Source organism: Lichenostomus cassidix, chromosome 9 (genome assembly GCF_008360975.1).
Source record: "Lichenostomus cassidix isolate B80296 chromosome 9, HeHo_3.0, whole genome shotgun sequence".
Lineage (NCBI taxonomy): Eukaryota > Metazoa > Chordata > Aves > Passeriformes > Meliphagidae > Lichenostomus > Lichenostomus cassidix.
In genome coordinates, this window is record NC_139490.1 from 8,485,335 (window position 1) to 8,507,340 (window position 22,006).

At 47.2% G+C, this 22,006-nt stretch overlaps 1 protein-coding gene and 1 long non-coding RNA gene across 2 annotated transcripts in view; one reads left to right on the plus strand and one right to left on the minus strand.

Annotated features, from left to right (window-relative positions):
• Positions 1-16,686, minus strand: EIF2B5 (eukaryotic translation initiation factor 2B subunit epsilon). Its single transcript, XM_085069242.1, has 16 exons — positions 16,534-16,686; positions 15,288-15,412; positions 14,753-14,938; positions 14,479-14,656; positions 13,931-14,011; positions 13,118-13,195; positions 12,725-13,037; positions 11,967-12,112; positions 11,543-11,681; positions 10,983-11,084; positions 10,240-10,347; positions 9,258-9,348; positions 8,368-8,491; positions 4,420-4,545; positions 2,807-2,917; positions 1-1,725 (listed from the first exon to the last, which is right to left on the minus strand). Exons 1-16 carry the CDS (start codon positions 16,684-16,686, stop codon positions 1,660-1,662), a joined length of 2,127 nt encoding a protein of 708 aa, XP_084925368.1. The 3' UTR covers positions 1-1,659.
• Positions 15,408-22,006, plus strand: part of LOC146433189 (uncharacterized) — a 15,556-nt gene continuing 8,957 nt past the window's right edge. Inside the window, exons 1-2 of the long non-coding RNA XR_014854016.1 lie at positions 15,408-16,006; positions 16,179-18,875. This is a non-coding gene — a long non-coding RNA (uncharacterized LOC146433189). The remainder of the gene's footprint in view (positions 16,007-16,178; positions 18,876-22,006) is intronic.

The window sequence follows — 22,006 nt, forward strand, 5'->3', positions numbered from 1 at the left end:
TAACACCAGGATAGTTTTTATTTGCTCCCTGAATTAAATATTGGCAGATACAGAAAATTCAGATACCAACTATTTCCCCAACATTTACAAGACTGAGTTTGCAATGTCAGAAAACAAGGACATTTATGCACAATCCTGGCAACTGATAGTGTGAGTGCACAAGATGGCCCTGCCTGAACATCAGTTTTTTAGAGGCAGTATCCCTGGTCTCCAGCATCCAATGCTGTCCCCTCACTGACAATTGTGGCACCACGGAACGGCCAAGTAAATATCCTGAGTGGGCAGCTCCAGTGCATTTCCCCCTGCAAAGGATTTATTCCATGCTCCTCCTGAAGGGGCAGAGGCAAGGTCAGCACATCCAACAAATAACCCACCTATGAAAACAAGCTGATGCTTGCTGTACCCTTTTCACTGTGTTCTTTGAGCAGAGGAGAACACAGCACAGTGACACTTCCAAGTAAGCTGTTCTTAATCGCCTTGCTGCAGCCACACATTGCCTGTGCTGGAAGCACACTCACTCCCTGCTGCCTGCCGAGCTGCTCTGCAGCTGCAGAGCCTCACAGTGGGTTTGCAGCACTTTCCCTGCTGTCTGAGGGAAGTTTTCAAATAAATAAACGGCCATGAAGTAAGCAAGCTTATATAACTGGAATCATGTGGATACACAGACCACGTGCTGCTGAAGGAAATACCATTCGCTCCTTTTCACACTGGAGCAGAACTTAGGAACTTGCACTCTCCTCAAAGCAGCTGGTGCAGTCAGTGCCCCCAGGGCAAAACACAAGTGTAGTTGGTGCGGCAGGAAGAGCCAGGCACCTCTGCTCCCTTTTCAGAAAAAAAAAAAATAAAGAAAAAGACACTTCTCAAAAACATGTCTGCTAGGCTAGGGGCACAGAAGAACAATCACATGCAGGATGTGGTGATCCATACAGCTGCCCACCATCAGCCAACCCTGTGGGGGAGCTGAGCACACATCACCCCCAGTTCTACAGCAGGGGAAACACATGGTTTTACCAACTCCACTGTGCAACCTTGTGTTAGATCCTAGCATGGCAGATGGCAAGAGATTTTCCCTTTTGGAAAGATCACAGAAGTGCCTTCTAGGCTGCAAAATGCCTTGGGCATCCTCAGACAACTGCATCTTCTTCAGGCACAAGAACTGAATTCCAGTCCTGCACTCCAGATCCTAATCCACATGCTCTTACTCACCAACCTTGCCAGTGTCTCTTCAGCAGGAGTTCCCTTAGCTCAAGAAGCAACGACTCCAAATACCTTAGCTGTATGACCTTTCTCCCACAACCCTGATGGTTAGATCTACAAGGGCATCATATGCATTTGCATCTAGTCTCTCCCTTTGGATTAGTAACAACGACCTCCCAAACAATAGCTTATAGTACATCATATCCAGGCTCCAGAGGGATGTTAGGTATCGCCGCCTCCTGCTTTTCCCTTACTGTTTTTACACTGGGTTGCAACATAAGGTGCAAGTGAGGGAGAGAGGGAAGTGGCAAAGTTGGAAACACACAACTGAATTAATGATGGGATTGTCAGTCACTTTGATGTCAGGCCCCACATCTACACACCATGCACTGGCATTGATATTGCCCTGCCCACTTGGCCCAGAAAGGCAGTGAGAGCCTCTTCTCATGCTGAGCCACCATGTCAGTCTTGGTCGCCGTCAGACGACTCTTCCTCTGCCTCTTCCAGCCACTGGATAAACTTCTGGAGCTGCAGAGAGAATGAAACGTAAATGGGTAACAACTGACACCTAAGAGATGCTGGAAATGCTAAAAAAATACACTGTGTGAGTGAGCATCACCATCATGCACAAGAAAGAGAAAGTGTTTCCAGGAGAAACAGAAATGGAGGCAGATTGAGGGAGAGAGAGACAATTAGCTGAAAAAACAGCTGGGATGACACAGACAAATGTAGCCTGATTACATTCCTGAAGGAGATTCCTCCAGTGAGACAATCCCCCCAACATTCAGCAAAAATGCAGAAGTTTGAGAGTTTCTCAGAGCTTGGAGCAAAGAGATGGCAGCTGCACCTTAGCTAAGAAATGTTAGGAAAACTCTGGTGGGAAAAAAAAAATACTACCTCAGAAACTGCTATTAAAAAGGCAGCTCATTTTACATTTTAACTGTGCTTGAACAAGCAGCTGAAAGCACTGCTGACCTATACTAATAGCTGACTTTGCAAAGGTTTCAAACAAAGTTGTTTTTCAGATGGCTTTTTTTCCTCTACTCCTCTTCCAGATCCAGGGAGGAGGACTGGAACAGGGCTCAGCCAAACTGCAGCACAAAGTTCTGCCTGATGGAGGAGGGAAGTTTATATGCTCCTTGCAACAGAAGCCAAATGAAACCACTCAGTACAGAAAACACATAGAAATATATGTGAAGGGACTGCTGAGCCAGGAATGAAAGCTTCAAAGGAATTGCATGGGGCCAGCACACAGGGCATTGGCTTAAAGCCCATTTCAAATGGGTGTTGGCTTAGAGAAGCCATGCTGCTACTCCAGAAAGTGCTGGCCTCGTGCTACAGAGAACCCACTAAAAACAATCCTCATACCACCTCCATTCCTCATCCAAACAGGATGAATGTGGCAGAATGCACAGAAATGCCTGTTCTAGAGAACAAAGCTGTGTTGCTTAGTGTTCAGTGCACTGGTGTGTTTCTTGGCCTACCATGTGACAGCAGCTGCTCCACAGAAGGTGACAGTGACACCAAACTTCACTCAAAGTTTCTTTCAGCAGCTGTTGTCTCTCTCTCTTCTCCCACCCTGGCCTCTCCCAATACCTTTGGGACTCACCCGTTGGTTTTTACGAAGCTGCTTTCCTTTGTCAGACGTGTCCCGCAAAGAGAACCAATTGAGAATTACATCTTCATCCAGAATTTCCAGCTGGTAAAATGTCATCAACACCTGCATCAATTAGAAAAGAGCAACAGGCTCTCTATAAGCTCTTTTGGGACTAGCTCACGTCCAAGTACAAAGTTTGCACGTAATCTGTGTTTCTCAGCTCTGTCTTCACCAGAAGGCACTCAGTCTGCTTCATTTTCCTTTTACTGTTAAAAATAACTGTGCTTCTCCTACCAAGCCTTATGTTCCTGACAGATGCTGTGACACATAATGAGTCAAAGTTCAAGCCCCACCACCTTCAGCTCTGTGGATGCTTGGTATGACTGAGAGCAGTGGGCAACAAGGGGTCACAGAGGACATCAGTTCAAGACTTAAGTTCTCTTTTTAAAGCAACCCAAACGCCATCCCCAAAGCAGATCCAACAAGCAACTGATGCAGGCTCACACACAGTGACACGTGCAGAGGAGCATGAAGCTATCCAGCTCTGCCCCAGGCTCCCTCCTCCTGCCAGCTCTCTCTTTGCAGTGCCTTATGGCAGGTGTCAAAGCAATTGGTCATTCATCAGCTCAAGGCCCTGCCCCGTGAGCAAGGGGGAGACACGATCAGGCTTTCTCAGGGTGCCTTTGTGCTCAGGCAGAGCAGGCACTTTGCACTCAGTCTCCTTGCAGCAGAGCACTAACAAAGCTGGCTGCCAACTATGAATATAAAGTGTCACTTCAATTCCCAGCCTCTAGGGAAACCCAGGCCCCTACAACAATGGACACCTGCCAAACAATTGCTGTAATTCAAGGACATTTTGGCTCACCAAACTGAAGGCTTTTGGCTCCAGTCCTAAGTGCTTTGCCATCAGCCAGAAGCACTGGTAGCAGAAGTTAGGATTACTCTTTCTTGAAGAACCAAGAGTTAGCAGGCTCTAGCAGAGCTCTTCCAAAAGAAGCAGGGGTTTCTTGCGTTACTGCTAAAGGAGACTTGCAATCCAAGTAAAATGCTCTCCACGTAATAAGAAAGACAGAATTCAGGGACAAAATATTTGGGAAGGACGGTGGGAAGGAATATATAAAAACTCTCAGAAGCAGGGAGACAGGTAATAAGCCACATGTCAGGTTCCTTTTATTCCCAATTTCATAACTAGCTCAGTCTGAATAAAATCCCACTTTTATTCCCAGCTTTTTTGTTTTTCACTCCAAAGTAGGACAAATCATTTAGCAGTTACATCCCAGGGATCATGGAGAGACAAATGAAGTAAAGCTCTTCCTAGAGCAATTCTCTGACCTCGCCTCTTCCAGCATCACACAAGGGCATCTATGTTGGAAGCTGCAAAATAATAGCTCCCCACAGGCTGCAGGCTGGTAATTAATACTCACCCTCAGCTGTGCTCCCACAAAGGCACAGGCAGACATAGAACTATTTTTTTTTTTAAAAAGAAATCATTATAGATGAATTTTCTACACACCCTCTCCACTGAGACGCCAAAACTCTCTCCCCTAAAGCAGAGAGGCGATGATGCAAACAGGATGCATTCCACTGTGAATCTAGCAAAAACAGATTTGGGAGCAGATACTCACTTTAGCTATCGATGTGCAGAGGCTGTCGTGCTCCAGGAAGAATTCCTCAATGGCACATAAGGCATTCAAGTGATCTGACGCTCGTTTTATGTAGTTCTTAAACAACGGGGTCCAGTTCTTCAACAGCTGCAGGGGGAAACACAGAAGAGCTCCTGAGCTGAGATGGATGGGTGCACTCAGTCCTGTTTCTCAGCTATGTTACACCAAGAAACCGACCCAGGGAAGCATTTTATGAAACCATTCAGCTGACCACTTCAGGTATTTGACTCTCTCAGTCCGTGAAACAGATGCTATTAAGTCTCACATGTGAGGACAGAATCTGGTTTTATTAAGGAGTTTTCAGGATATCCATTATCTTTCTTGTTTTTACCTCTCTATACAGAATACCAGATCATAACAATAAATGTGTTCAGTGGAGTCTGGCATTCAAACAAAATCTCTTCACTGCAGACTGATAAAGAGAGATAGCTACATGCTACTCACAGCCTCCCCCCACAGAGCAGCTGACATTTCAGTGGAATTTTCCTTCAGAGCAGAAGGATGAATAAGAAAACATAGAAAAAGATAATGCCAGGTTAATTACCAGCTGAGTAAAAGTGAACAGTGAAAAACAGCCACCCCTAAAACAGGAACATGTCAGAGCAGCCCCTAAGTGCAAATCACACATTTGCTGTGTGCCTAGAGGCTTGTTTGGATCCTGAAGCCTGCTGCAGGGAATGGGTGGGAAGGATGAAGGGCAAGAAGTTGTTAGACTATTAGCTGTTCTCTCCTCCAAGCCTTATTTTTCTTCAAGTCTTAAGTTTAATGATTTTAGTGTTGCCTCCTCAAACAATATTTCTCTGAGTCCCCCACAGCTTTCACTTGTACATATCTGGGAAACAAGCAGCAGGGAGCCCTTCAAAGCAGCACAGACTGACCTGAATCTGGGATAGGAGGTAATACTCAGATCCCTGCCCATAAAAATTTTAAAAGGTATCAGAACTTGGATAAGATACAAAAATTCTTCATTGGCCACATCATGACCTGACCATCCTACAAAAACACTGTAGGAAATTAAATCAGTTTCACATCTTTTGAAATTGAGTAATTCAACAGCAGACAATCCTGGAACTACATCCCTGGCATGCCTGTACAGACACACTGGTTTGCTGTGCTTTCAGCAGTGTCTCCTTACAGAACACATCTGGTCTGTTTTGAAGGGAAACTGGCAATTCACAGGGGCTTAGGGTGTGACGAAGAAGGTTTGAGCCACCTAAATTCAAGGTTAATCAGCATTATTCTGTCCAGGGTAACTGTTAACAGGCAGTAGCCCTGAGAGAGGGAGAGCCCCAGGACATACAGTTGAGCTAGAACCCAGGCTGTGGAGATAGTCCAGGATAGTGTGGACTACCAAAGGCAGCCTGAGCTAGGAAACTGCTCATCTACTCTGTAGTACTGCACTCCATCACCTCTTCAAACACATTTGCTATGCAACCATGCTGGAATTTGCATGCCTCGAGCAGAAACAAAGAAGTGGATTAGTACAAACAAACTCATCTGTAGAGCAGTACATTGACTGGCTTAAGGAACAACAGTAACAGCACAGAATGATCCTGGTCATCATGGTACCACAACAAAACAACTGAGGATTCTGTGAGGATTCGGTGGCATGTTTCCAGGAAACAAAAAGGAAGCATTTTAGTGTTTAGCAAAATGCTTAATCCTATTACACTCTCCCCTCCTCTACAACAATCTTCTGCATTTTTATTATTCTTCGGAATTTTCACCTCAACTGCAGTAAAGCTACTGGAAAGTTCCTTCCAGGCTAGGAAACACTTTGTAATACCTTTCTATTAAAGCCTTTAATCATAAGCAGACATAAATCTAACCAGAAGCTATTGAGTTTCTGAAAGCAAGTTACTTATAAAGGAAACACTCACAACCCCAGGACTCAAACCATACATCGTAACTATGGCATTCCCTCAATTTCCCCTCCTGAGCTGTCCAGGACTGCTCTACCCTAGGTTTTACACAAACAAGCCATTTTATTTCAGCATCTCTTGGTCAAAGTTGAGATACAAAGAGAGCGAGAAACATAAAACAGGTCTGTAAGGTTCAGTGGACTTCCGACACCCATCATTCTCAGAATGTAACCACAATCTCTCAACAAAGTAACACTTTGCCATAACTAACTCCATGGTGAGCAGCTCTCAGCCCAATACTGCTATTGCCCAGGGCAGTTTTAGCTGCACACCTCAGCAGCAACTGTTTTTATTATGTACTAACCTCTGCCAAGCCAATGCTTGGGATTCATTTGGTGTAAATAAGAATCAGTAAATTAATAGAATGTACTTTTTATTAACTAGGGAATCTCAAGTTCCAGAGAAGCCACTGTTTCAGATGCTATACATCTTCTGCCCAAAGAACTAGTCTTTTCAGAGCACTGCTGGTTATTACTACTTCTCACTAAAGGGGAGTTGATTTGCTCACTCTCTGCTAAACATGAGCATTAACTTTCCTTTGATGAAAAATATATGGACAAAGTTACCCAGAGAAACTCTTCACATACTACCATTGTCTTCAGCTTCTAGGGGTTTGGGACAATTACACAAAACTTCATGCATTTATATGCTTCATCCCAGACTAGAGCATGTTCTGACTGAGTGCTGCAGTGAAATTCTCCTGTCCCACTCATGATAGATTATGACCCTAATCTGGGAGACAAAGAGATACCATATCCCAGTTGGAATAAAAACCCCCCCATACTATACAGATACCAATTCCACACAAGCTGTTGTCTAGATATACTGCTTTCCACTTAGAACCTAACACCTGCTCCAATATTTTCTTCAGTCCTCCTTCAATTCTCTTTTTCTAGGACAGGACATGCTATTCAAGAAAACGGTCTGGAAAAATGAACATAAGCAAGCAGAATTTCAACAGAGTGAGTAGCAAAATCTCACTAAACCATCTGAAGAACAGATCAGTTTACATGGCTGTTTTCTGCAGAAGGCATCTCCACATATCCAAGAGGCGAATTAAGTCTCATGCTTACACCTACACAAATTAGTTTTCCACCCTTTCCCATCAACTGAAAGCACATACTTCCTCAGAGAAAGGATTATGAGGAAGTCTAGCGTTCCTCTTAAACTCAATCTCCTAAAAAAAAAAAAAAGTAGTCTTAAAAAAAATTGAAGTAGTCTGTCCCAAACATATGTCAGACCTACTCATTCTGAAAGAGCATCTTCATAATCTGCAGTTTGTAAAGTCAAATATGTAAATGGACTGCACCAAGGACACAAAAATACTACAATGACTTCAGCTTGGGTGAACAAAACCATTAAGAGAAGATTGCCTGCTTTTAAAAACAGATCCTACCCTATTTTGTCTGCCTTAAGGCAGGAAACTGAAGTTGGTACACCCAGGTATACAACCCATCTCCCTAGAGACAAAGCAGAACTTTATCTTTGCATAAACGCAACAATATTGTGCCCTTGCATTTGGCTGAAAAAAAAAATTGGCACCAACTACAGTATGCAGACAAACAAGACCTTGGAAAGGATCCCACTGGGAGAGGAGTGCTCCCCACTGCCCCAGGGATAGGACTTGAGATGGACTGGAACTGGGTTTCCAGAATGCAAGCCTGTAAAGACACTAACAGACCTTCTCTTTTCTCTTTTACAAATAATGCACTTCTACTGTCTCACACAGGAGCAGAAACAACCACAGGTACTGACGCAGAGCTCCCACACCTAGTCTCAGCTCTGCCAAGCTCTGCCAAGCAGGTACAATAGTTTCAGTTCATTTTTACTTCTATAGAAGACAAAGAGGCTCATGAACTCAAGGAGCTCAAGTGGCCCCAGGCTTAACCAAAGAGACTTCTCAGGCAGGAACTACCTGGGGCACACAGAGAGACTGATACACACTAGGAGACAAGACCAAAGAAGAGTCAAATGGAACAGGACTCACAGGAAGTAACGCTGAGAAGTAGTTCTGGGAGTCCAGGTTTGCATCCAGCTGCTGCAGTGGGAACTCCAGGATCACTTTACTGAGCACCTGCATCATCTCCTTCAGGCCAATGTTATAGGCATACCTACGATGAAAAAGGAAAAAACACCTCAACACTTCACACTATCTCATCTCTGCAGACTGTGGCTATTCACAGAGACAGAGCAGAAAATCTGATTTTCATCTTCTCAACCTATTTTTTATTTGTTTGGTTGGTTTTCCAAATATTCAGACCATAAAACCACCTTGCATTGCATCAGGCCCTGCATAAGGCCATAAGTCCTGAAAATCTGCTATCACAATGGAACAAGCTGCTGCAGGGTCAGCACCCTCACATTTACCAAAGTGCTGTAGGAATGCTCTTGCACAAAAGAAGGCAAACAGGTTTGGATTTGAGAAATGCTAGATAAAAGGCACTCTGATTATGCATTCTAGACTTGCTGCTGTAAAAACACTGTGGACAAGCCACACCACAGCACAGACCCAGCTGCAGGCAGCTGGCTGAATGCTGCAATGCACAGAGCAGCAAACCCTGCATGAACTTCCAGGCAGTCGTGCCAAGAACTGGCTAGTTCTCTCCAGTCCACAGTTATTTAGCAGCAATTCAATCTCTTGTTACAGAGCTGGGGCAGGAAAAGCCAAACCACCAAGGATGCTAGAGATGCAGCTGGTGCTCTCCATCAACTCCTGTTGTCATTCAGTCATGATCTTTAAGCTGCATTTCTCATGCTCTATACTGAAACAAATGTCTAACAATGGGCATCCACATGGTTTCTCCTCTTCTTTTAACATGTCTGCTGTCAATCCCAACTGTTCAGCATAAGGGACAACATCCCTAATGGAACACTCACTTGAGGGAGTTTATTTCCAAGACCAGGTTGTCACAGGAAATGTTTTCTTCTTCGCCCCTTTGTAATGTACCCAGAACCTCATTCTGGAAAACTAATGAAAGAAAGAAGAGGCAGTTAGACATGAGGGAAAAGCACAGATTCTTCAAACTGCTCATTACTGAAGGAATTATGCCCTACACAAAAAAAGCATTCTGACACAAATGTCTATTTGTTCTCCATAAGCTGACACAAGCCCACAGCAACTACACTTACAAATAGTGGGATATAATTCAAACAAAGGAAGCTACCTACTAGATATCATTGATCTATCCACAGAAACCAGTACAAAGCCATTTATCTCTGCAGCCTTTTAGAGCAGTTTCTATTATACTTTTACAATCTTCCCTTTTCTATTCAGACAAACCTCATCTTCCCATAACTAAAGATATGAATTCAAACCTATACTTTATTGGTTTAATTTCCTTTGGGGAGATATTCCAACATGAAAAAGTTTTTAAGTTTTTCCAACTTGGCTTCAACCTCCTTCAGATCCAGGTAAACTCAACAGAACAAAACAGAATACAAAACATCTCTGCTAAAAGAGGCAGCTCCTACAAGGACATTTATTTCTCCAGCATGATTACAGCACTCTGTCCATACAGCAAAACTTGGCTGGACCTTCCCATAGTCTCTAAATTTAGGCAATGACACTGCCATTTAAATAGACAACTTAGGGAAATCTTTTTCATGAAGGTCCAGTGATGAGGAATGAGAAAGATGGAGGCTCTTTGTCTAGTTTGTTATCCTTGACTGGCCTACGTTAACCTAGCAGCCATACAGGGAATACTAAAAAACTCTGTAAAAAATGCAGGAAGTGAGATCAGGAAACAATGTATCCTAGACCTGCACAAATTTTCCAGTACAACCAGAGAAAGCATCACAAACCTCACACACTGCATTATCACTGCAGAATCACTCTACTTCTTCAGAGCCCATCTCTCACCTTTGATGTCATCCAGCTGAGGAGATACTGCCCGACTGTCTGGCTCCTCAGAGCCCATGCTCAGGTCACTGTCAGATTCACTCTCTTCCTCTGAGTGCACAGCTGGGCCTGAGGAAGTAGAAGATGCAGCATTCAGCACTCAAAAGCTGCAAGTATCATATGGATAAAGAATCAGGTGTCCCAGGGACTTCCCAACCAAGTCAGCAACTAATTGTCCTTGCAAGGAAGCTTCTATTTACAGGTCCAGATGATTAGATTTGCTGCAGAGGGAACACTACAGCTGGCACTAGGATAATGGGATTTTTTGAGAGTCTGCAGGCAGACAACAAAGGACAGAAGCAACTGCATTTTGTGCAGACTGCTGACTCACAATGGAGCAATGTCAGCATACACTGTCACTGGCAGGAAGAAAGCCAGAGCACCCAGAACAGCCAAAGCATATTCCCTCTGAGGGAGGGCCTGGTGTCTCATAAAGCAGCATTCCCAGCACAAACAGCTCTGTATGCTAGTGCAAGGCAAATATCTAATACACGCCTTTCACAGAGCACAGGAAGAGAAAATCTGGTCCATGACCTGCTTTTACCTCTCACCTTCCCTCCACACATAGCTGTTACCTGGAGCCAGTCTGCTTCACAAAGCTCAAGTCTTGCTCTAGACACAATTACCAGCATCCCACTTGGCCAGTTTCCCCAACACACACCTGTCTGTTCACCCCCAGGTGATCACACCAAATTTTTCCTCACCCCATAGGCTTTGTCTCTGCTCTTCTTCATCCTCTTCATTCTTGTCATCTGCTTTCCAGAGATAGCCTCTGCCCTCTGAGCCAACGTCCTTTTTATTATAACCTGAAAAAGAATCAGCAGAGTGTGGATGTAGTGGATCTGCTTACAGGCAAACCTGAAAAAGACTGGTATAACCTGCATATTACTGCCCCTAAACAGCCTTCATCAAGAGGGAGCTGGGATCCCTGCAGATACATACGGATTTCAGCTTTTATTTTCTCACTTGCCTTGACAAGTGACTGACTTACTCCTCCCTACAGCAGCAACATTTGGCAGACCATGTTTAGATCCCTTGACAAACACAGACTGTAGAAACAGTACTTCACAAGGACAAAGCCCTTGGACACAGCTGAATATCCTTGCTTGCCCTGATGAAAACACACAGGTTCCAAGCTGAATGCAGCACTAAGCTCCACCCTGCCACTCCAGTGTCTGCAATGAGGCAGGGGAAGACCCTAAAAGATCATGGAAGACAAAACCTTCTGCATAGCTTTAGTGCATGGATACAGAGACTCTCATACCTTTCAGTTTCACTTTGCTCTCCTCTTTGTTCACACCAGAATCATCACTGAACTGGTCATCATCCTCTTCCTCCTCATCTGGGGGATGCAGAGAGATCACTGTGCCCTCAGAGAGAGTGATGCCAGGACCTACTACCACCTGCAAATGTGTGAAATATATCTTAATAAAGAATACTCTGCTCCCTTGTACCTCCGCCAGCAGCTCCAGACAAGTTGCCACTAACAAGTATAGCTGAAGGCAGCACTGCTACACTCCATACCATATTGCCCCAGCCAAACAAAAGGAAGAAAAAGGTTGGAGCAGTAGCACAGCCTCCACCTTTGCAAGAAGGCTTGGGGCAGCCCTGCATTCTGGAATTGTCTAGTGTAAGATTAGTAATGCGCCAAGAGAGGCAGAAAGCAGAACGGACATAAATCAGCTCACCTGAGAGGAGAGGACACAGCGGGGCTTTAGCTTTACTTTCTCCTTCACTTCAGCCTCATCACAGATAACAGAATGGTGGATCTCCACGTTATCTGCTATGTGCACTCTGTCCCACAGAACAGCTCCATCCAAAGTGACTTTATCACCTGTTATACATCACCAAGGACAAGTATGTTGAGCAAGGTAGTCTGCTGCTGTCCCACACTGCTGAGTCCACTAGAAGGCATCTTACTGACTCCCAATGCCTTTGACGCTTGATGGATGTTAGATGACAGGGGAAAATTTGCCTCAGAGGCCTACGGTCACTTTTTACCCAAAGCTGAAAGATGAGTTCATTCTCTACAGAGACTTGAGAGTAACAACTGACATCTCAGTTTTGGACAAACACAGCCAAATCACAAAAAAAAAAAAAAAAAGAAAATCCAGCCAAGGCTAAGAATGAGTGAGCTAGGAGGGAGCAAGGCTAGGAGTTGCAGGATGTTTGTGGGTGATAACTCTGTATCAGTACTGGTCACACATTCTCTACTGCTGAAACAACTTATTCGCATGAAGTACTTTCCAGCTTCATTATGGTACCCTGAAAACTTCAATCCATTTCCTCTGCTGGAAAACCAAGCTTTTCTCCATTCTTCCCATCAACAGTCAATCAGCACCCTCCTATCATCCTCCCTCAGTGCCAAACACACTTTAAAAACTGAATCCCAACAATGTGTGCCCCGGCCCAGCAAGGCTGGCACATCCCCCATTCTAACACTCACCTATCCTGCAGTTCTGCCCAATAACACTATTGGTGATGGAGCAGTTGCTGCCAATGACTGTTCCCTGCCCGATGAGCACGTTCTCTTCCAGCACGCTGCCGTGGCCAAGGCTCACATCCACCCCTCGGTAAATGTTGTGTTTAGAATGGGTGTAACTCTGGTTCTTGTCATCAGTGAAGTTCATCTCTGGAGTGAGAGGATAAACCCAGCGCCGGATGATGTCAGAGCACACAGCTTCATACATCAGCAGGTTGCATATGTGAGCACCATACTCCTCTGTCGTTACATGCATATGGATCTGGTTCCCCAGGACCTGGGAGACAGGCAGGAACACGTCAGAGGGCTCTCTAAGGCAAAGTAAAAGGATCTCCCTTGTAACAACCCTCTCCTTACCTCCTCATTCACCAACAGACCACGCACAAAGTCATCCCGTGTCTGGTAGTCAAAATTGTCTGTGAATAGTTCAGCCACCTGCCAGGAATAAAGTACATAGAAATAATATAGTTAGAGAAAATGTTTCCAGGGAAGCCAGGTAATTAGTGGCTGTTGAGTGGTTCTCAGAGAGCCAAGTTATACAATATAGGAAAGTGATGCTCTTGCCTTGAATAAAGCTCTGACTCCTTCTGCTAGGAATGTTGACCTTCCCATCTCCTCCTCCTCCTCCTCCAGAATCCATGAACAGATTCTGGTTTTCAAAAGGGGCAAGACATTGCTTTATCATTTCAAAGCAATTTGCCCAGCCTTACTTTGCAGTCTCACCCCCACAGGAAGGCTGTAGACAAGCTTTAGCAGATATGGAAGAGATGTTAGCGAGCCTTAGTTGCAATAACTCTGAATGTTACCCTAACACAGTACCAGCTTGCAAGTACTGACACTTCTGCATAGCACAGCCACCACCTCTGGTCCACAGATGCTATTATACCCAAAGTGAACTCGCTTATTTTCTGAAATAGTTTCATTCTGTGACAAATCAGCCAGTCTCTGGATGTATCCACCATGTAGTTCTGCCTGGACTCGAGCGGTGGATGCCAGAAACAGACTGAGCCCCCATACGTTCCACAGAGCAGCACCACATGACCATCCAGGCCCTCAGCTCAGCCAGTTCTGTTTTCCAAACCTGGTACTCAGGCCACACACAACCCTTGCAGAGCAGCAATAACCAAGGGGGCAGACTGAATTTTGGACCCTTGGAAGGGCAGGGCTCACCTGCGGAGAACAGATGCTGATATGACAATCCAGCAAATCATGGCGCACCTCGACATTCTCAATAGAGTTCTGGAACAGACTCTGAAAGAGGAAAAAATTCACATCATCTGAGTGCCTCACACAGTACCAAACCCCAAAAGCCTTCCATAAAGGTAGGGGAAGTATTCACTGAATTATTAAATGATTCTGTGAAAATGGTCTGTGTGCGGTAGTGGTATATGGACCCCAACTGGGGAGCCTCAGCGATAGCACAAATAATCTCCCTCCCTTGTTTTACATCATGAAAGAAAATAAAGGGAAACCTGAACTGTGAGAAATACATCTGCCCCACGTTCAAACTGAAATGAGTCCCAGCATGATTTCACCAAGCCTCAAATAAAGATTAAGGGAAAAAAAAAGACAGTTTACCACAAGTTACTTCCTATCATCTGCTCCTCCAAGAGGAGCAGCTAGGACAGTTCCCCAGCCCTCACTAGAGGGGTATTTCCTCCTTGGATGGGCTGCTTCACCACCACAGCCCATTTCCACCTGCCAGCTTCCACACGCACCATAGGAAAGCGGAACCTTTTCAGCCCCTGGGTTCTCTGGTAGTGAAGCACACGGTTTGTGGCACTGTCCATAGCAATAACAATGTCATCCTCCTTGCATCTGGCATGGTGGCCAGGCGAGGACTCCTTGAATATCATCGTCATCACCGACACATTCTTCTCCATCTTACGACGTAACCTGAAAAAGGAGGGGAGAACTGTGAGAACACTCTTCAGAGAGATATAGCTTGGAGTCTCAGCACACCAGGCAAGCATTCACTCTTTCAGCACCTACTTGTGCTCTTCCAAGGCTTTGGATATATTGAAGTTGGACACCACATCGCCAGTGACAAGAATGAAGTCGGAACGAACAAGGGACTTGGCATCCACGTCTCGCAGCACGTCACCAAGGGAGCGGTACAGGTCCGAAGTGACAAAACGCACCGTGTTGGGAGACGTGTGCCGACACCACTTGGATTTTCTAGAAGAAGAAAAAATCATCAGGAAGGCATAAAGAAGCTGCTCCTATAGACACACTAAGATACAGTGTCCCAGCGCATGCCACATTTGTAAGGGGATGTGAGGATCCTGTGACATGAGCCCACTGTCTCAGGTACACTCAGAAGGTAAACTGAGGAGCAGCCCCACAACACTCAACTGCTTTCATACATTGCACAACCACCTTTCTATACAGGAGGAATGCTTTTTTCTAAATCACGCTGAAAGGAAATCTCCTGCAGTTTTCATTAGAAGGATCAGTGAGGCCTTTGAGATGGTTGGAAGGCAGAAGAATACTTTCCATGATGAAACTAAAAAGAAGAGATTCTTACTGCAAATGCTCTTTTATCTCGGCTGACTTCCAACAGCAGAAAACAAAGGTTTCTTCCACGCCAGTTGCTGTTAGGAATTCCAAGGTATAGTCAATCATGGCCACATTTGCCATAGGTAAAAGAGCCTGAAAAACACCCAAAACCAAAGAACATATAGATAGTTGAACAAACACTCAGTACTCCAACATCAGCAACAGCCCCTTACAATTTGCGGATACAATATCATCAATAGAACTAGAAACATAACACAAGTAACTGCTCCACCAGCATTCATAAAAATATTTTAGAGCTGATCCAAACTGTAAGAGTTAATTTCTGATTTGCTAGGGCCAGATCCTCAGTTTGGAGAGGAAGGCATAAAAAAGTGAAGTTATCACTGAAAATTCTTCAAGAAGACACAGATAAATGACAGAGACAGGAAAAAAAGTGCTGATTCCCTGACTCAGGCTTTAACTGCTTCAAGAAAAACCTGTCAGACATGAATGATGAAGCCACAGGAATATGAGTGTCCAGAATTAAACATGGTGGAAAAAAAACCACCTAAAGTGAAGCAAGTACTCTCTTGACTTGAGATTCAACTCACACTTTTAAACTGAGTTACTGAGTCACACCTGAGTGATGGCATACCATTCTTTAATTCATTTTTGGTGCTGTTTCATTTCAGGTCTGTGCTCATGTGTATAATTACAAGCACCATAAACATTTAATCAGCAAACGAGGTAAGATAATTGTTCAGACCCAAATTTTCCAGAAGCTTCTTATGTTCCTTTAACACACAGCCCTTTTTGAGCTGGATAATTAAAGTGCTTCCCCCATCCATTTTTCTGGCCATATTCTTTCACGCATTACTGCTGGCAAGTGCCAAGATGTTGGTTTTTTTTCTTTTATCAGAAACAAGCCTGTCCAAACCCGCTGCCACTCCTGCACCAGCCACAGACGAGGAGCCAACAGCGCAGTTCGCCACGCCATATGGAAACGGGGACAACACCAACACAGCAATGAGATCCTCGCTGCCTCTCCAGCGGGGGACAGAAACTCCTCCGGGCGAGAGCTGTCGGAGCGCAGGAGGGCGGCAAAAGACGCGGCGGGGGCTGCCCGAACCCGGGGAGCCTCGCCCCCTCCCCACGCAGCCCGGCCGCTCGCCAGACCCGTGCCCGCCCCGGCCTCCCGGAGCCGGTGCACCAGGACAGGCGGCCCCGAGGCACCGGCGCGGCACGGGCGGCAGCACCCAGAGGGGATTTCTCACCCGCGGCCGGTCCTTGGAGATCGGGAAGAAGCGGCGGTTGAAGCTGTCGGCGACCAGCACGGCCTGGAGCGGCGGCGGCGGCTCCTCCTGCGGGTCGGGGCCGCGGGCAGAGCCCGCTCCCGCCCCGCGCCGCGCCGTGCCGCGGGCCGCCATCGCCGCACGCGGCCGCCGCCGCTTCCGCTTCCGCCCGCGACGGGAGCGGCGACGGGAGCCCGGCGGGGACACACCAGCGCGGGGCGGCGCGCCCCGCCGGGAGCGGGGCGGGAACGGGGCGGGAGCGGGGCGAGCGCTCCTCGTGGCCTCCCCATCATCTCTGCCGTGGCGAAGAGCCGGCGTTGCTCGGCCTCAGGAGCGCGGAGAGGCGTTTTATCGCCATGCCCCGGGAGGGAGCGGGAGTAGAGCAGCACAGCTCCCTGCCGTAGCCGGGGACGGCCGGGACCCGGCCTGGGGAAGGCCTGAATGTGCCCTCACAGGCGTCCCCAGGTGGCCTCGGGGTGTGTGTAGTGCTTTGATGTGACCCACTGATGTCCATTTTTGGGAGCAGAGATGTTTTCTTGATACGTTTCCTAGAAGTGATGTGGTTGTGCTGAATTTTCAAATGCCCAGACGCTGCTTCTGCGAAGGACAGCCTTGATGTGAAGCACCCCTTCGGCACACAGCTCACACCTGCCATCAAAAAGCTGTCCCCAAAACCCGCATCCCCTGAGGGACCCCTTGGAGCCCACTCAGAGACCCATTCAGAGCTGAGAAAAGAAAAGAATACTTGGTTTCTGGGTGTGGGGGTGGCGTTTGTCTTCCCGCCAGCTTGGTGAAGCAGCTGGGATGCTGCAGTGGTGCTGTCTGGCTGTCACCCTGCTCGGACACTGTCAGTTCCGCCGATCCTGATCCCCTCCAGCCGCTCCTGCCCCAGCCCAAGCTCTGCCCTCGCACAGCTCTGGTTGTGCTTCAGTACTGTTCTGGTGCTCAGAAAGGGATGGGCTGTGTACAGCACAGAAAACGTGCTCTCCTCCGCTGCCTCTCCTGCCGCCAGTCCCAGGGTGACAGGACTTACCTGGCACAGCTCACACAGCACTGCCACCTGCTCCTTTGTCACCGAGGAAAAGCTGTGTGATAACCCTGCATTCAAAACCCGGGAAACAGGCTGAAAGACATTCCTGGGGAGGTCCTAAGGGGATGGCAGCAGAAGGGCTGTGGGGAATCTTGAGCCTGGCGGCAGGAGTGCCCTTTCCAGCGCTGGCTGCCGCAGGACCTGGTGCTCGCTGCCCTGCCCTGTTGGTACACTCGAGCCCTCTCCACGTGGGACAGGCATTCACAGCCCTACTCTGCCACCTCACCAGCCTCTCTTGCTGCCCCTCAGTCCCCATAAACTGACCCACTGTGACACCCAGCTCTGGTCCTCGCTGCTGTCATCTGTTACTGTGTGACAAGCCAAAGACTCAAAGAGTCTCAGATTCAGTTGTGATCTGAGAGAACACAAGGCGTTTTCTGTGGCATTTCTGTGACAGGGCCTCTCCCAAGGGCAGAAGGTGGCAAGCTCTTATCAGCCCAAGGCACACAGCATGGCCTTTCCATCCTGAGGGAGGGACGTTAAGGGAGGCACCACTCAACCACAGACCTACAGCACTGTCCAAATGTCACCGGCAGTGCTGTGCAGCCCCTGTGGCATTGCTGAGGAGACTTTAGTAAAGGGAAGAAAGCTGTGATAGGCAACATGCAGTATTCCTCCCCAGCAATTGAACTGCAGGTACAGGACTGATATAGCACAAAACAAAGTCTCCTCTGTGTCCTGAAGGACTCTGCAGCATTGGGTATTCCCTGAAATTTCCCTGAGCAGTTGAAATGTTCAGGTGTCACTTACGTGGTGCCATCTGTGCCCAGTGACTTGTGACTGAGCCCTTGCTGTGCCGCACCTTGCGGCTGAGTCGCTTGACCTTAGCTAGTGGTTTGGAAAAAAGCAGCAAGGATGGACACAGCAAGAAAATAGAAAAGAGGCTGCCCATGGCAAATAAATCATCCCCATCCTTTTCAAAAATAGGTATCTGCATACCCTTGGGAATTCTGGTGCCCTGGCAAAGGAACTAACCCCGGAACAAAAGCTCCCAGATGGTTTCAGCTCAGGGGTTAAAGCCTGAGGAGTGATCCAAGAGGTGGATTTGACATTGCCTGAGGGCAGGACAGCATCTTAGTTCCTGCCTATGTAGCACCAAGTGCATAAACAGCACCAGAAATCAGGTCTGATCCAGCCTGCACAGCCACTGCCTGTGTTGGGACCGGGCACAGAGAGGTTGACAGGGGAATCAGCAGATTATCTGGCTAATTACATCCTGTTCTCTCCAAATGAGGTGAGTTTCCAAGACGTTGCCCTGGTAAATTGGCAAGAACAGGGGAAGACAAATCAAGGTAATTGCTAATGAACTAAAGTCAAAATCAGCTTGGTAAATATTCCTCAGGCTTTGCACACACATTTCCCTTTGGTCTCACTGGGAACTTGCAGGCCAGCAGCACCCAGGCCAAACATTTTCTGAAAGCAATGTAATTCCAGAAAAGCTTTTAAAACTGAAATTACCTGGGATCACCAGATGCTGGTGGATGTTCATCCCATGTCTCTGGATACCACACAGGTATGTTAAACTGAGCAGGTTCCCCATGGTGGCACAGTTCTCCCTGGAGGGAAGGAGACAGCAAAAGTGCTCCACTGCTTACTTAGGGAAGGGACACCCATGTGACAATCTGTCTGCCACTGACCAGCCCTGCCTGGAGCCCAGGAACCTGAAATGAGAGGGAAAGCACAGCGAAGTCCCAGGATAAACTTCCCTCTAATTTGCTTCGTCTTGGGACTTTTCCTGGTCCCAGGCTCTGCCCTCATAGACACAGACTGAGCAGTATGATATACTGCCCTGGATATTTTAGATGAGTTTTCAGTCCTTTACAAGCTTTGTTCCAGTTTCTCTTGCTTGGAATTTTTTTCTTTCTCCACATGGCCTCAGCAAGCAAGAGGTCCTTCCAGATTTCTTAGGTAGATCATGGATGAATTCTGTGTGATGTAATTCATCCTTCAGCACACTGCTTCCATTATCCCTCACCAGCAGCTCTCCTGAGAAGAGACACCAGCCCCAGAGTGATGGTGCTCATGTCCAACTAGCAGACATGGTCTTGCACAGGTGACCATGGTGCAGATGCAGGAGCACCTGTGTGCTCACCTTCTGCTATCTCTGCTCACGCTCTGGCTCCATCCTCTGCTGATTCATCCCTCTGGTCACTCTCAGAGACTGAGGAGGCTTTGAGCATGGCAGGCACAGGCTCCTCAGTGAGCTCAGTGAGGACACCCTGTCCAGGGGTGGAAAATGAGTCAGCGGCCACTGGGGCTTGGCATGTGCTCCAGCCACAGGGACAGAAGTCCCTGGAGGCAGCCACCCTGCGTGACCCCAGAAGCTGCTTAAGCCTGAAAAGCACAGCACATTTCCCGTGGGCGACAGTGCTGGAGCAGTCACAGGGACCAGCACTCGCAGTCATGTGGGGACTGCCTGAGCACGAACACCCTGGAGTGAGGCTCCACAGTCTGCAGAGTAACACTTCTGCTTTTTCTGTGTTCCTTATTCACATACAATTTTTTGCACAACTGCTGCACCAGTAACACCTCAATCCCTGGGGTCCCTGACCTTCAAACCCTACCTTAGTCTAGGGTTTACCCCAAGCTTTGTGCTCCTGTTTGGCTCTTCACTGAGCCACGTGAAATTGAGTGGCATCCTCTGCGCAGATTCATTTTCCCAGTTCAGTGGTGCATAAGGTGGGAAGTAGCAGAGCTGCCTCCTGTTTTCCCAGCTAACCCATTTCCAGCTCTGATATGTGTGCACTCCTGTAGCAAGAGAAGCTGGCAATAACCCTCCCAAGCAGGTATGTCAGGGTAGCCGAGAGAGGCTCGTACTTCAGTAATCTCTTCTAGGAAGGGATCTGTGGGCTGAGCCAGAGAGAAAAAATTGTGAGGCTGGGTAACTACAACCTTGGGACTGTGGAGATGGGCAGGGAAATGCCATGCTGCAGAGCAGTACAGGGACAAGACCTGGTGTCCCCTGCATCATGGGAAGGGAACCCATGATGCCAAGTCAGGGCTGCCAGGGACAAGGAGGCAACTCCCTGTTTCTAAACAGCTGGGGCAAATACCCAGGAGAAGACTGGCTGGCCATTCTCTGACTCAAGCCTTCATTTCCAGGTCAACCTATCTGGCTCCAGTCCATCCCTCCTCCACTCCCTCCCACCTGGGGGCCTTATGTCCCCAGCACTGAGCAGGCATCAGCCGGAATTGTTGCTCTGTTCCTGCTCCCTTGCCCTGAGATGGGGCTGCTCCTCTCCTGTGCAAGGGCAGGGTTATTCCTCATCCATCAACCAGTCCAGAGGACAAAAAAGGCTTGTGCAGTGTTCCCTCCCAAAGCAGCCCCAGCTTTGCCTGGAGAAGATGCTGAAGGAGGAGGAGTTCATCCCTCTGCCTTCTCCCTGCTGCTGGCCCCAGATGCCTCATTTCAGGAAGGAGACAGCTCTGCTTCCCACTGCCTGGTCTGCCAGAAGTGAGGGGGAGCTTTGATCAAGGCACAGCTATCTGTGCTCTGATCACTGCCTTTCCTGCAAGGGCCCTGTTCAGAGGAGAGGGCACATTTCCTTTAACCCTTCTCTGCCTGCAAGCCTGGAGCTCCACAGGAAAGCCACACTTTCCAGAGCTTTCAGCCCAAAAGGCTTCACATTTCCAGGCATGCCTGGGAACTGAGTGATCTTCAGTAAGTGCACCTTCTCAAGGATCCATTCAGTTGTTCATGCACCCGGGGTTTTGGTTTAGAAAATTTTTGTGTTGAGGCTGCCTGCAGATCTAATTAATAAAGAGAATGAAGGGAAGCTTTCTCAGGGGAACTCCGTGGCCCCCTTGCACCCCATCAAAGCTGCTGAGAGATCATGTTATCTTGACAGATGTTGTACACTACAGATCTGGTTACTGAACTTATGTTTCCCATGGACTCATTCCAACACTTCTTTTAATTTGTCAGGGATGTATTTCAAAGTGCAATATGCACATGGTTGCAGAAAAGTTGAAGGAAGTTGCTGATTAATGACCTTTTTCCTGGTAGTGTAGATGTGCTCATTCCAGCTGTAGTAGATACCAAAGAAAAGGTAATACACTGGAAAATAGAAAAGATAAGGTCTCTTAGATTAGCAGTTCCTTTTTCTCTGTTTCTTCCAAGTCAAAGCAATTAATAATGCTGTAACACAATGTGCTCAGCCACGTGAGGAGGGTCTGTACCTAAGATACACCAAGGAATTAATCTCAGTGCTCCCACCACTTTTCTGTCACATCAGTGGAAGTGTTAGGCACAGACAGTTGGGATGCTTTTTCTCTGGGAACATCTTCCCAGTCTCCACTTGTCTGCAGGTCTCTCTTTTGAGTGCTGGCTTGGGTGCCCTAAACAGATGTGTTATTTCTACTTCT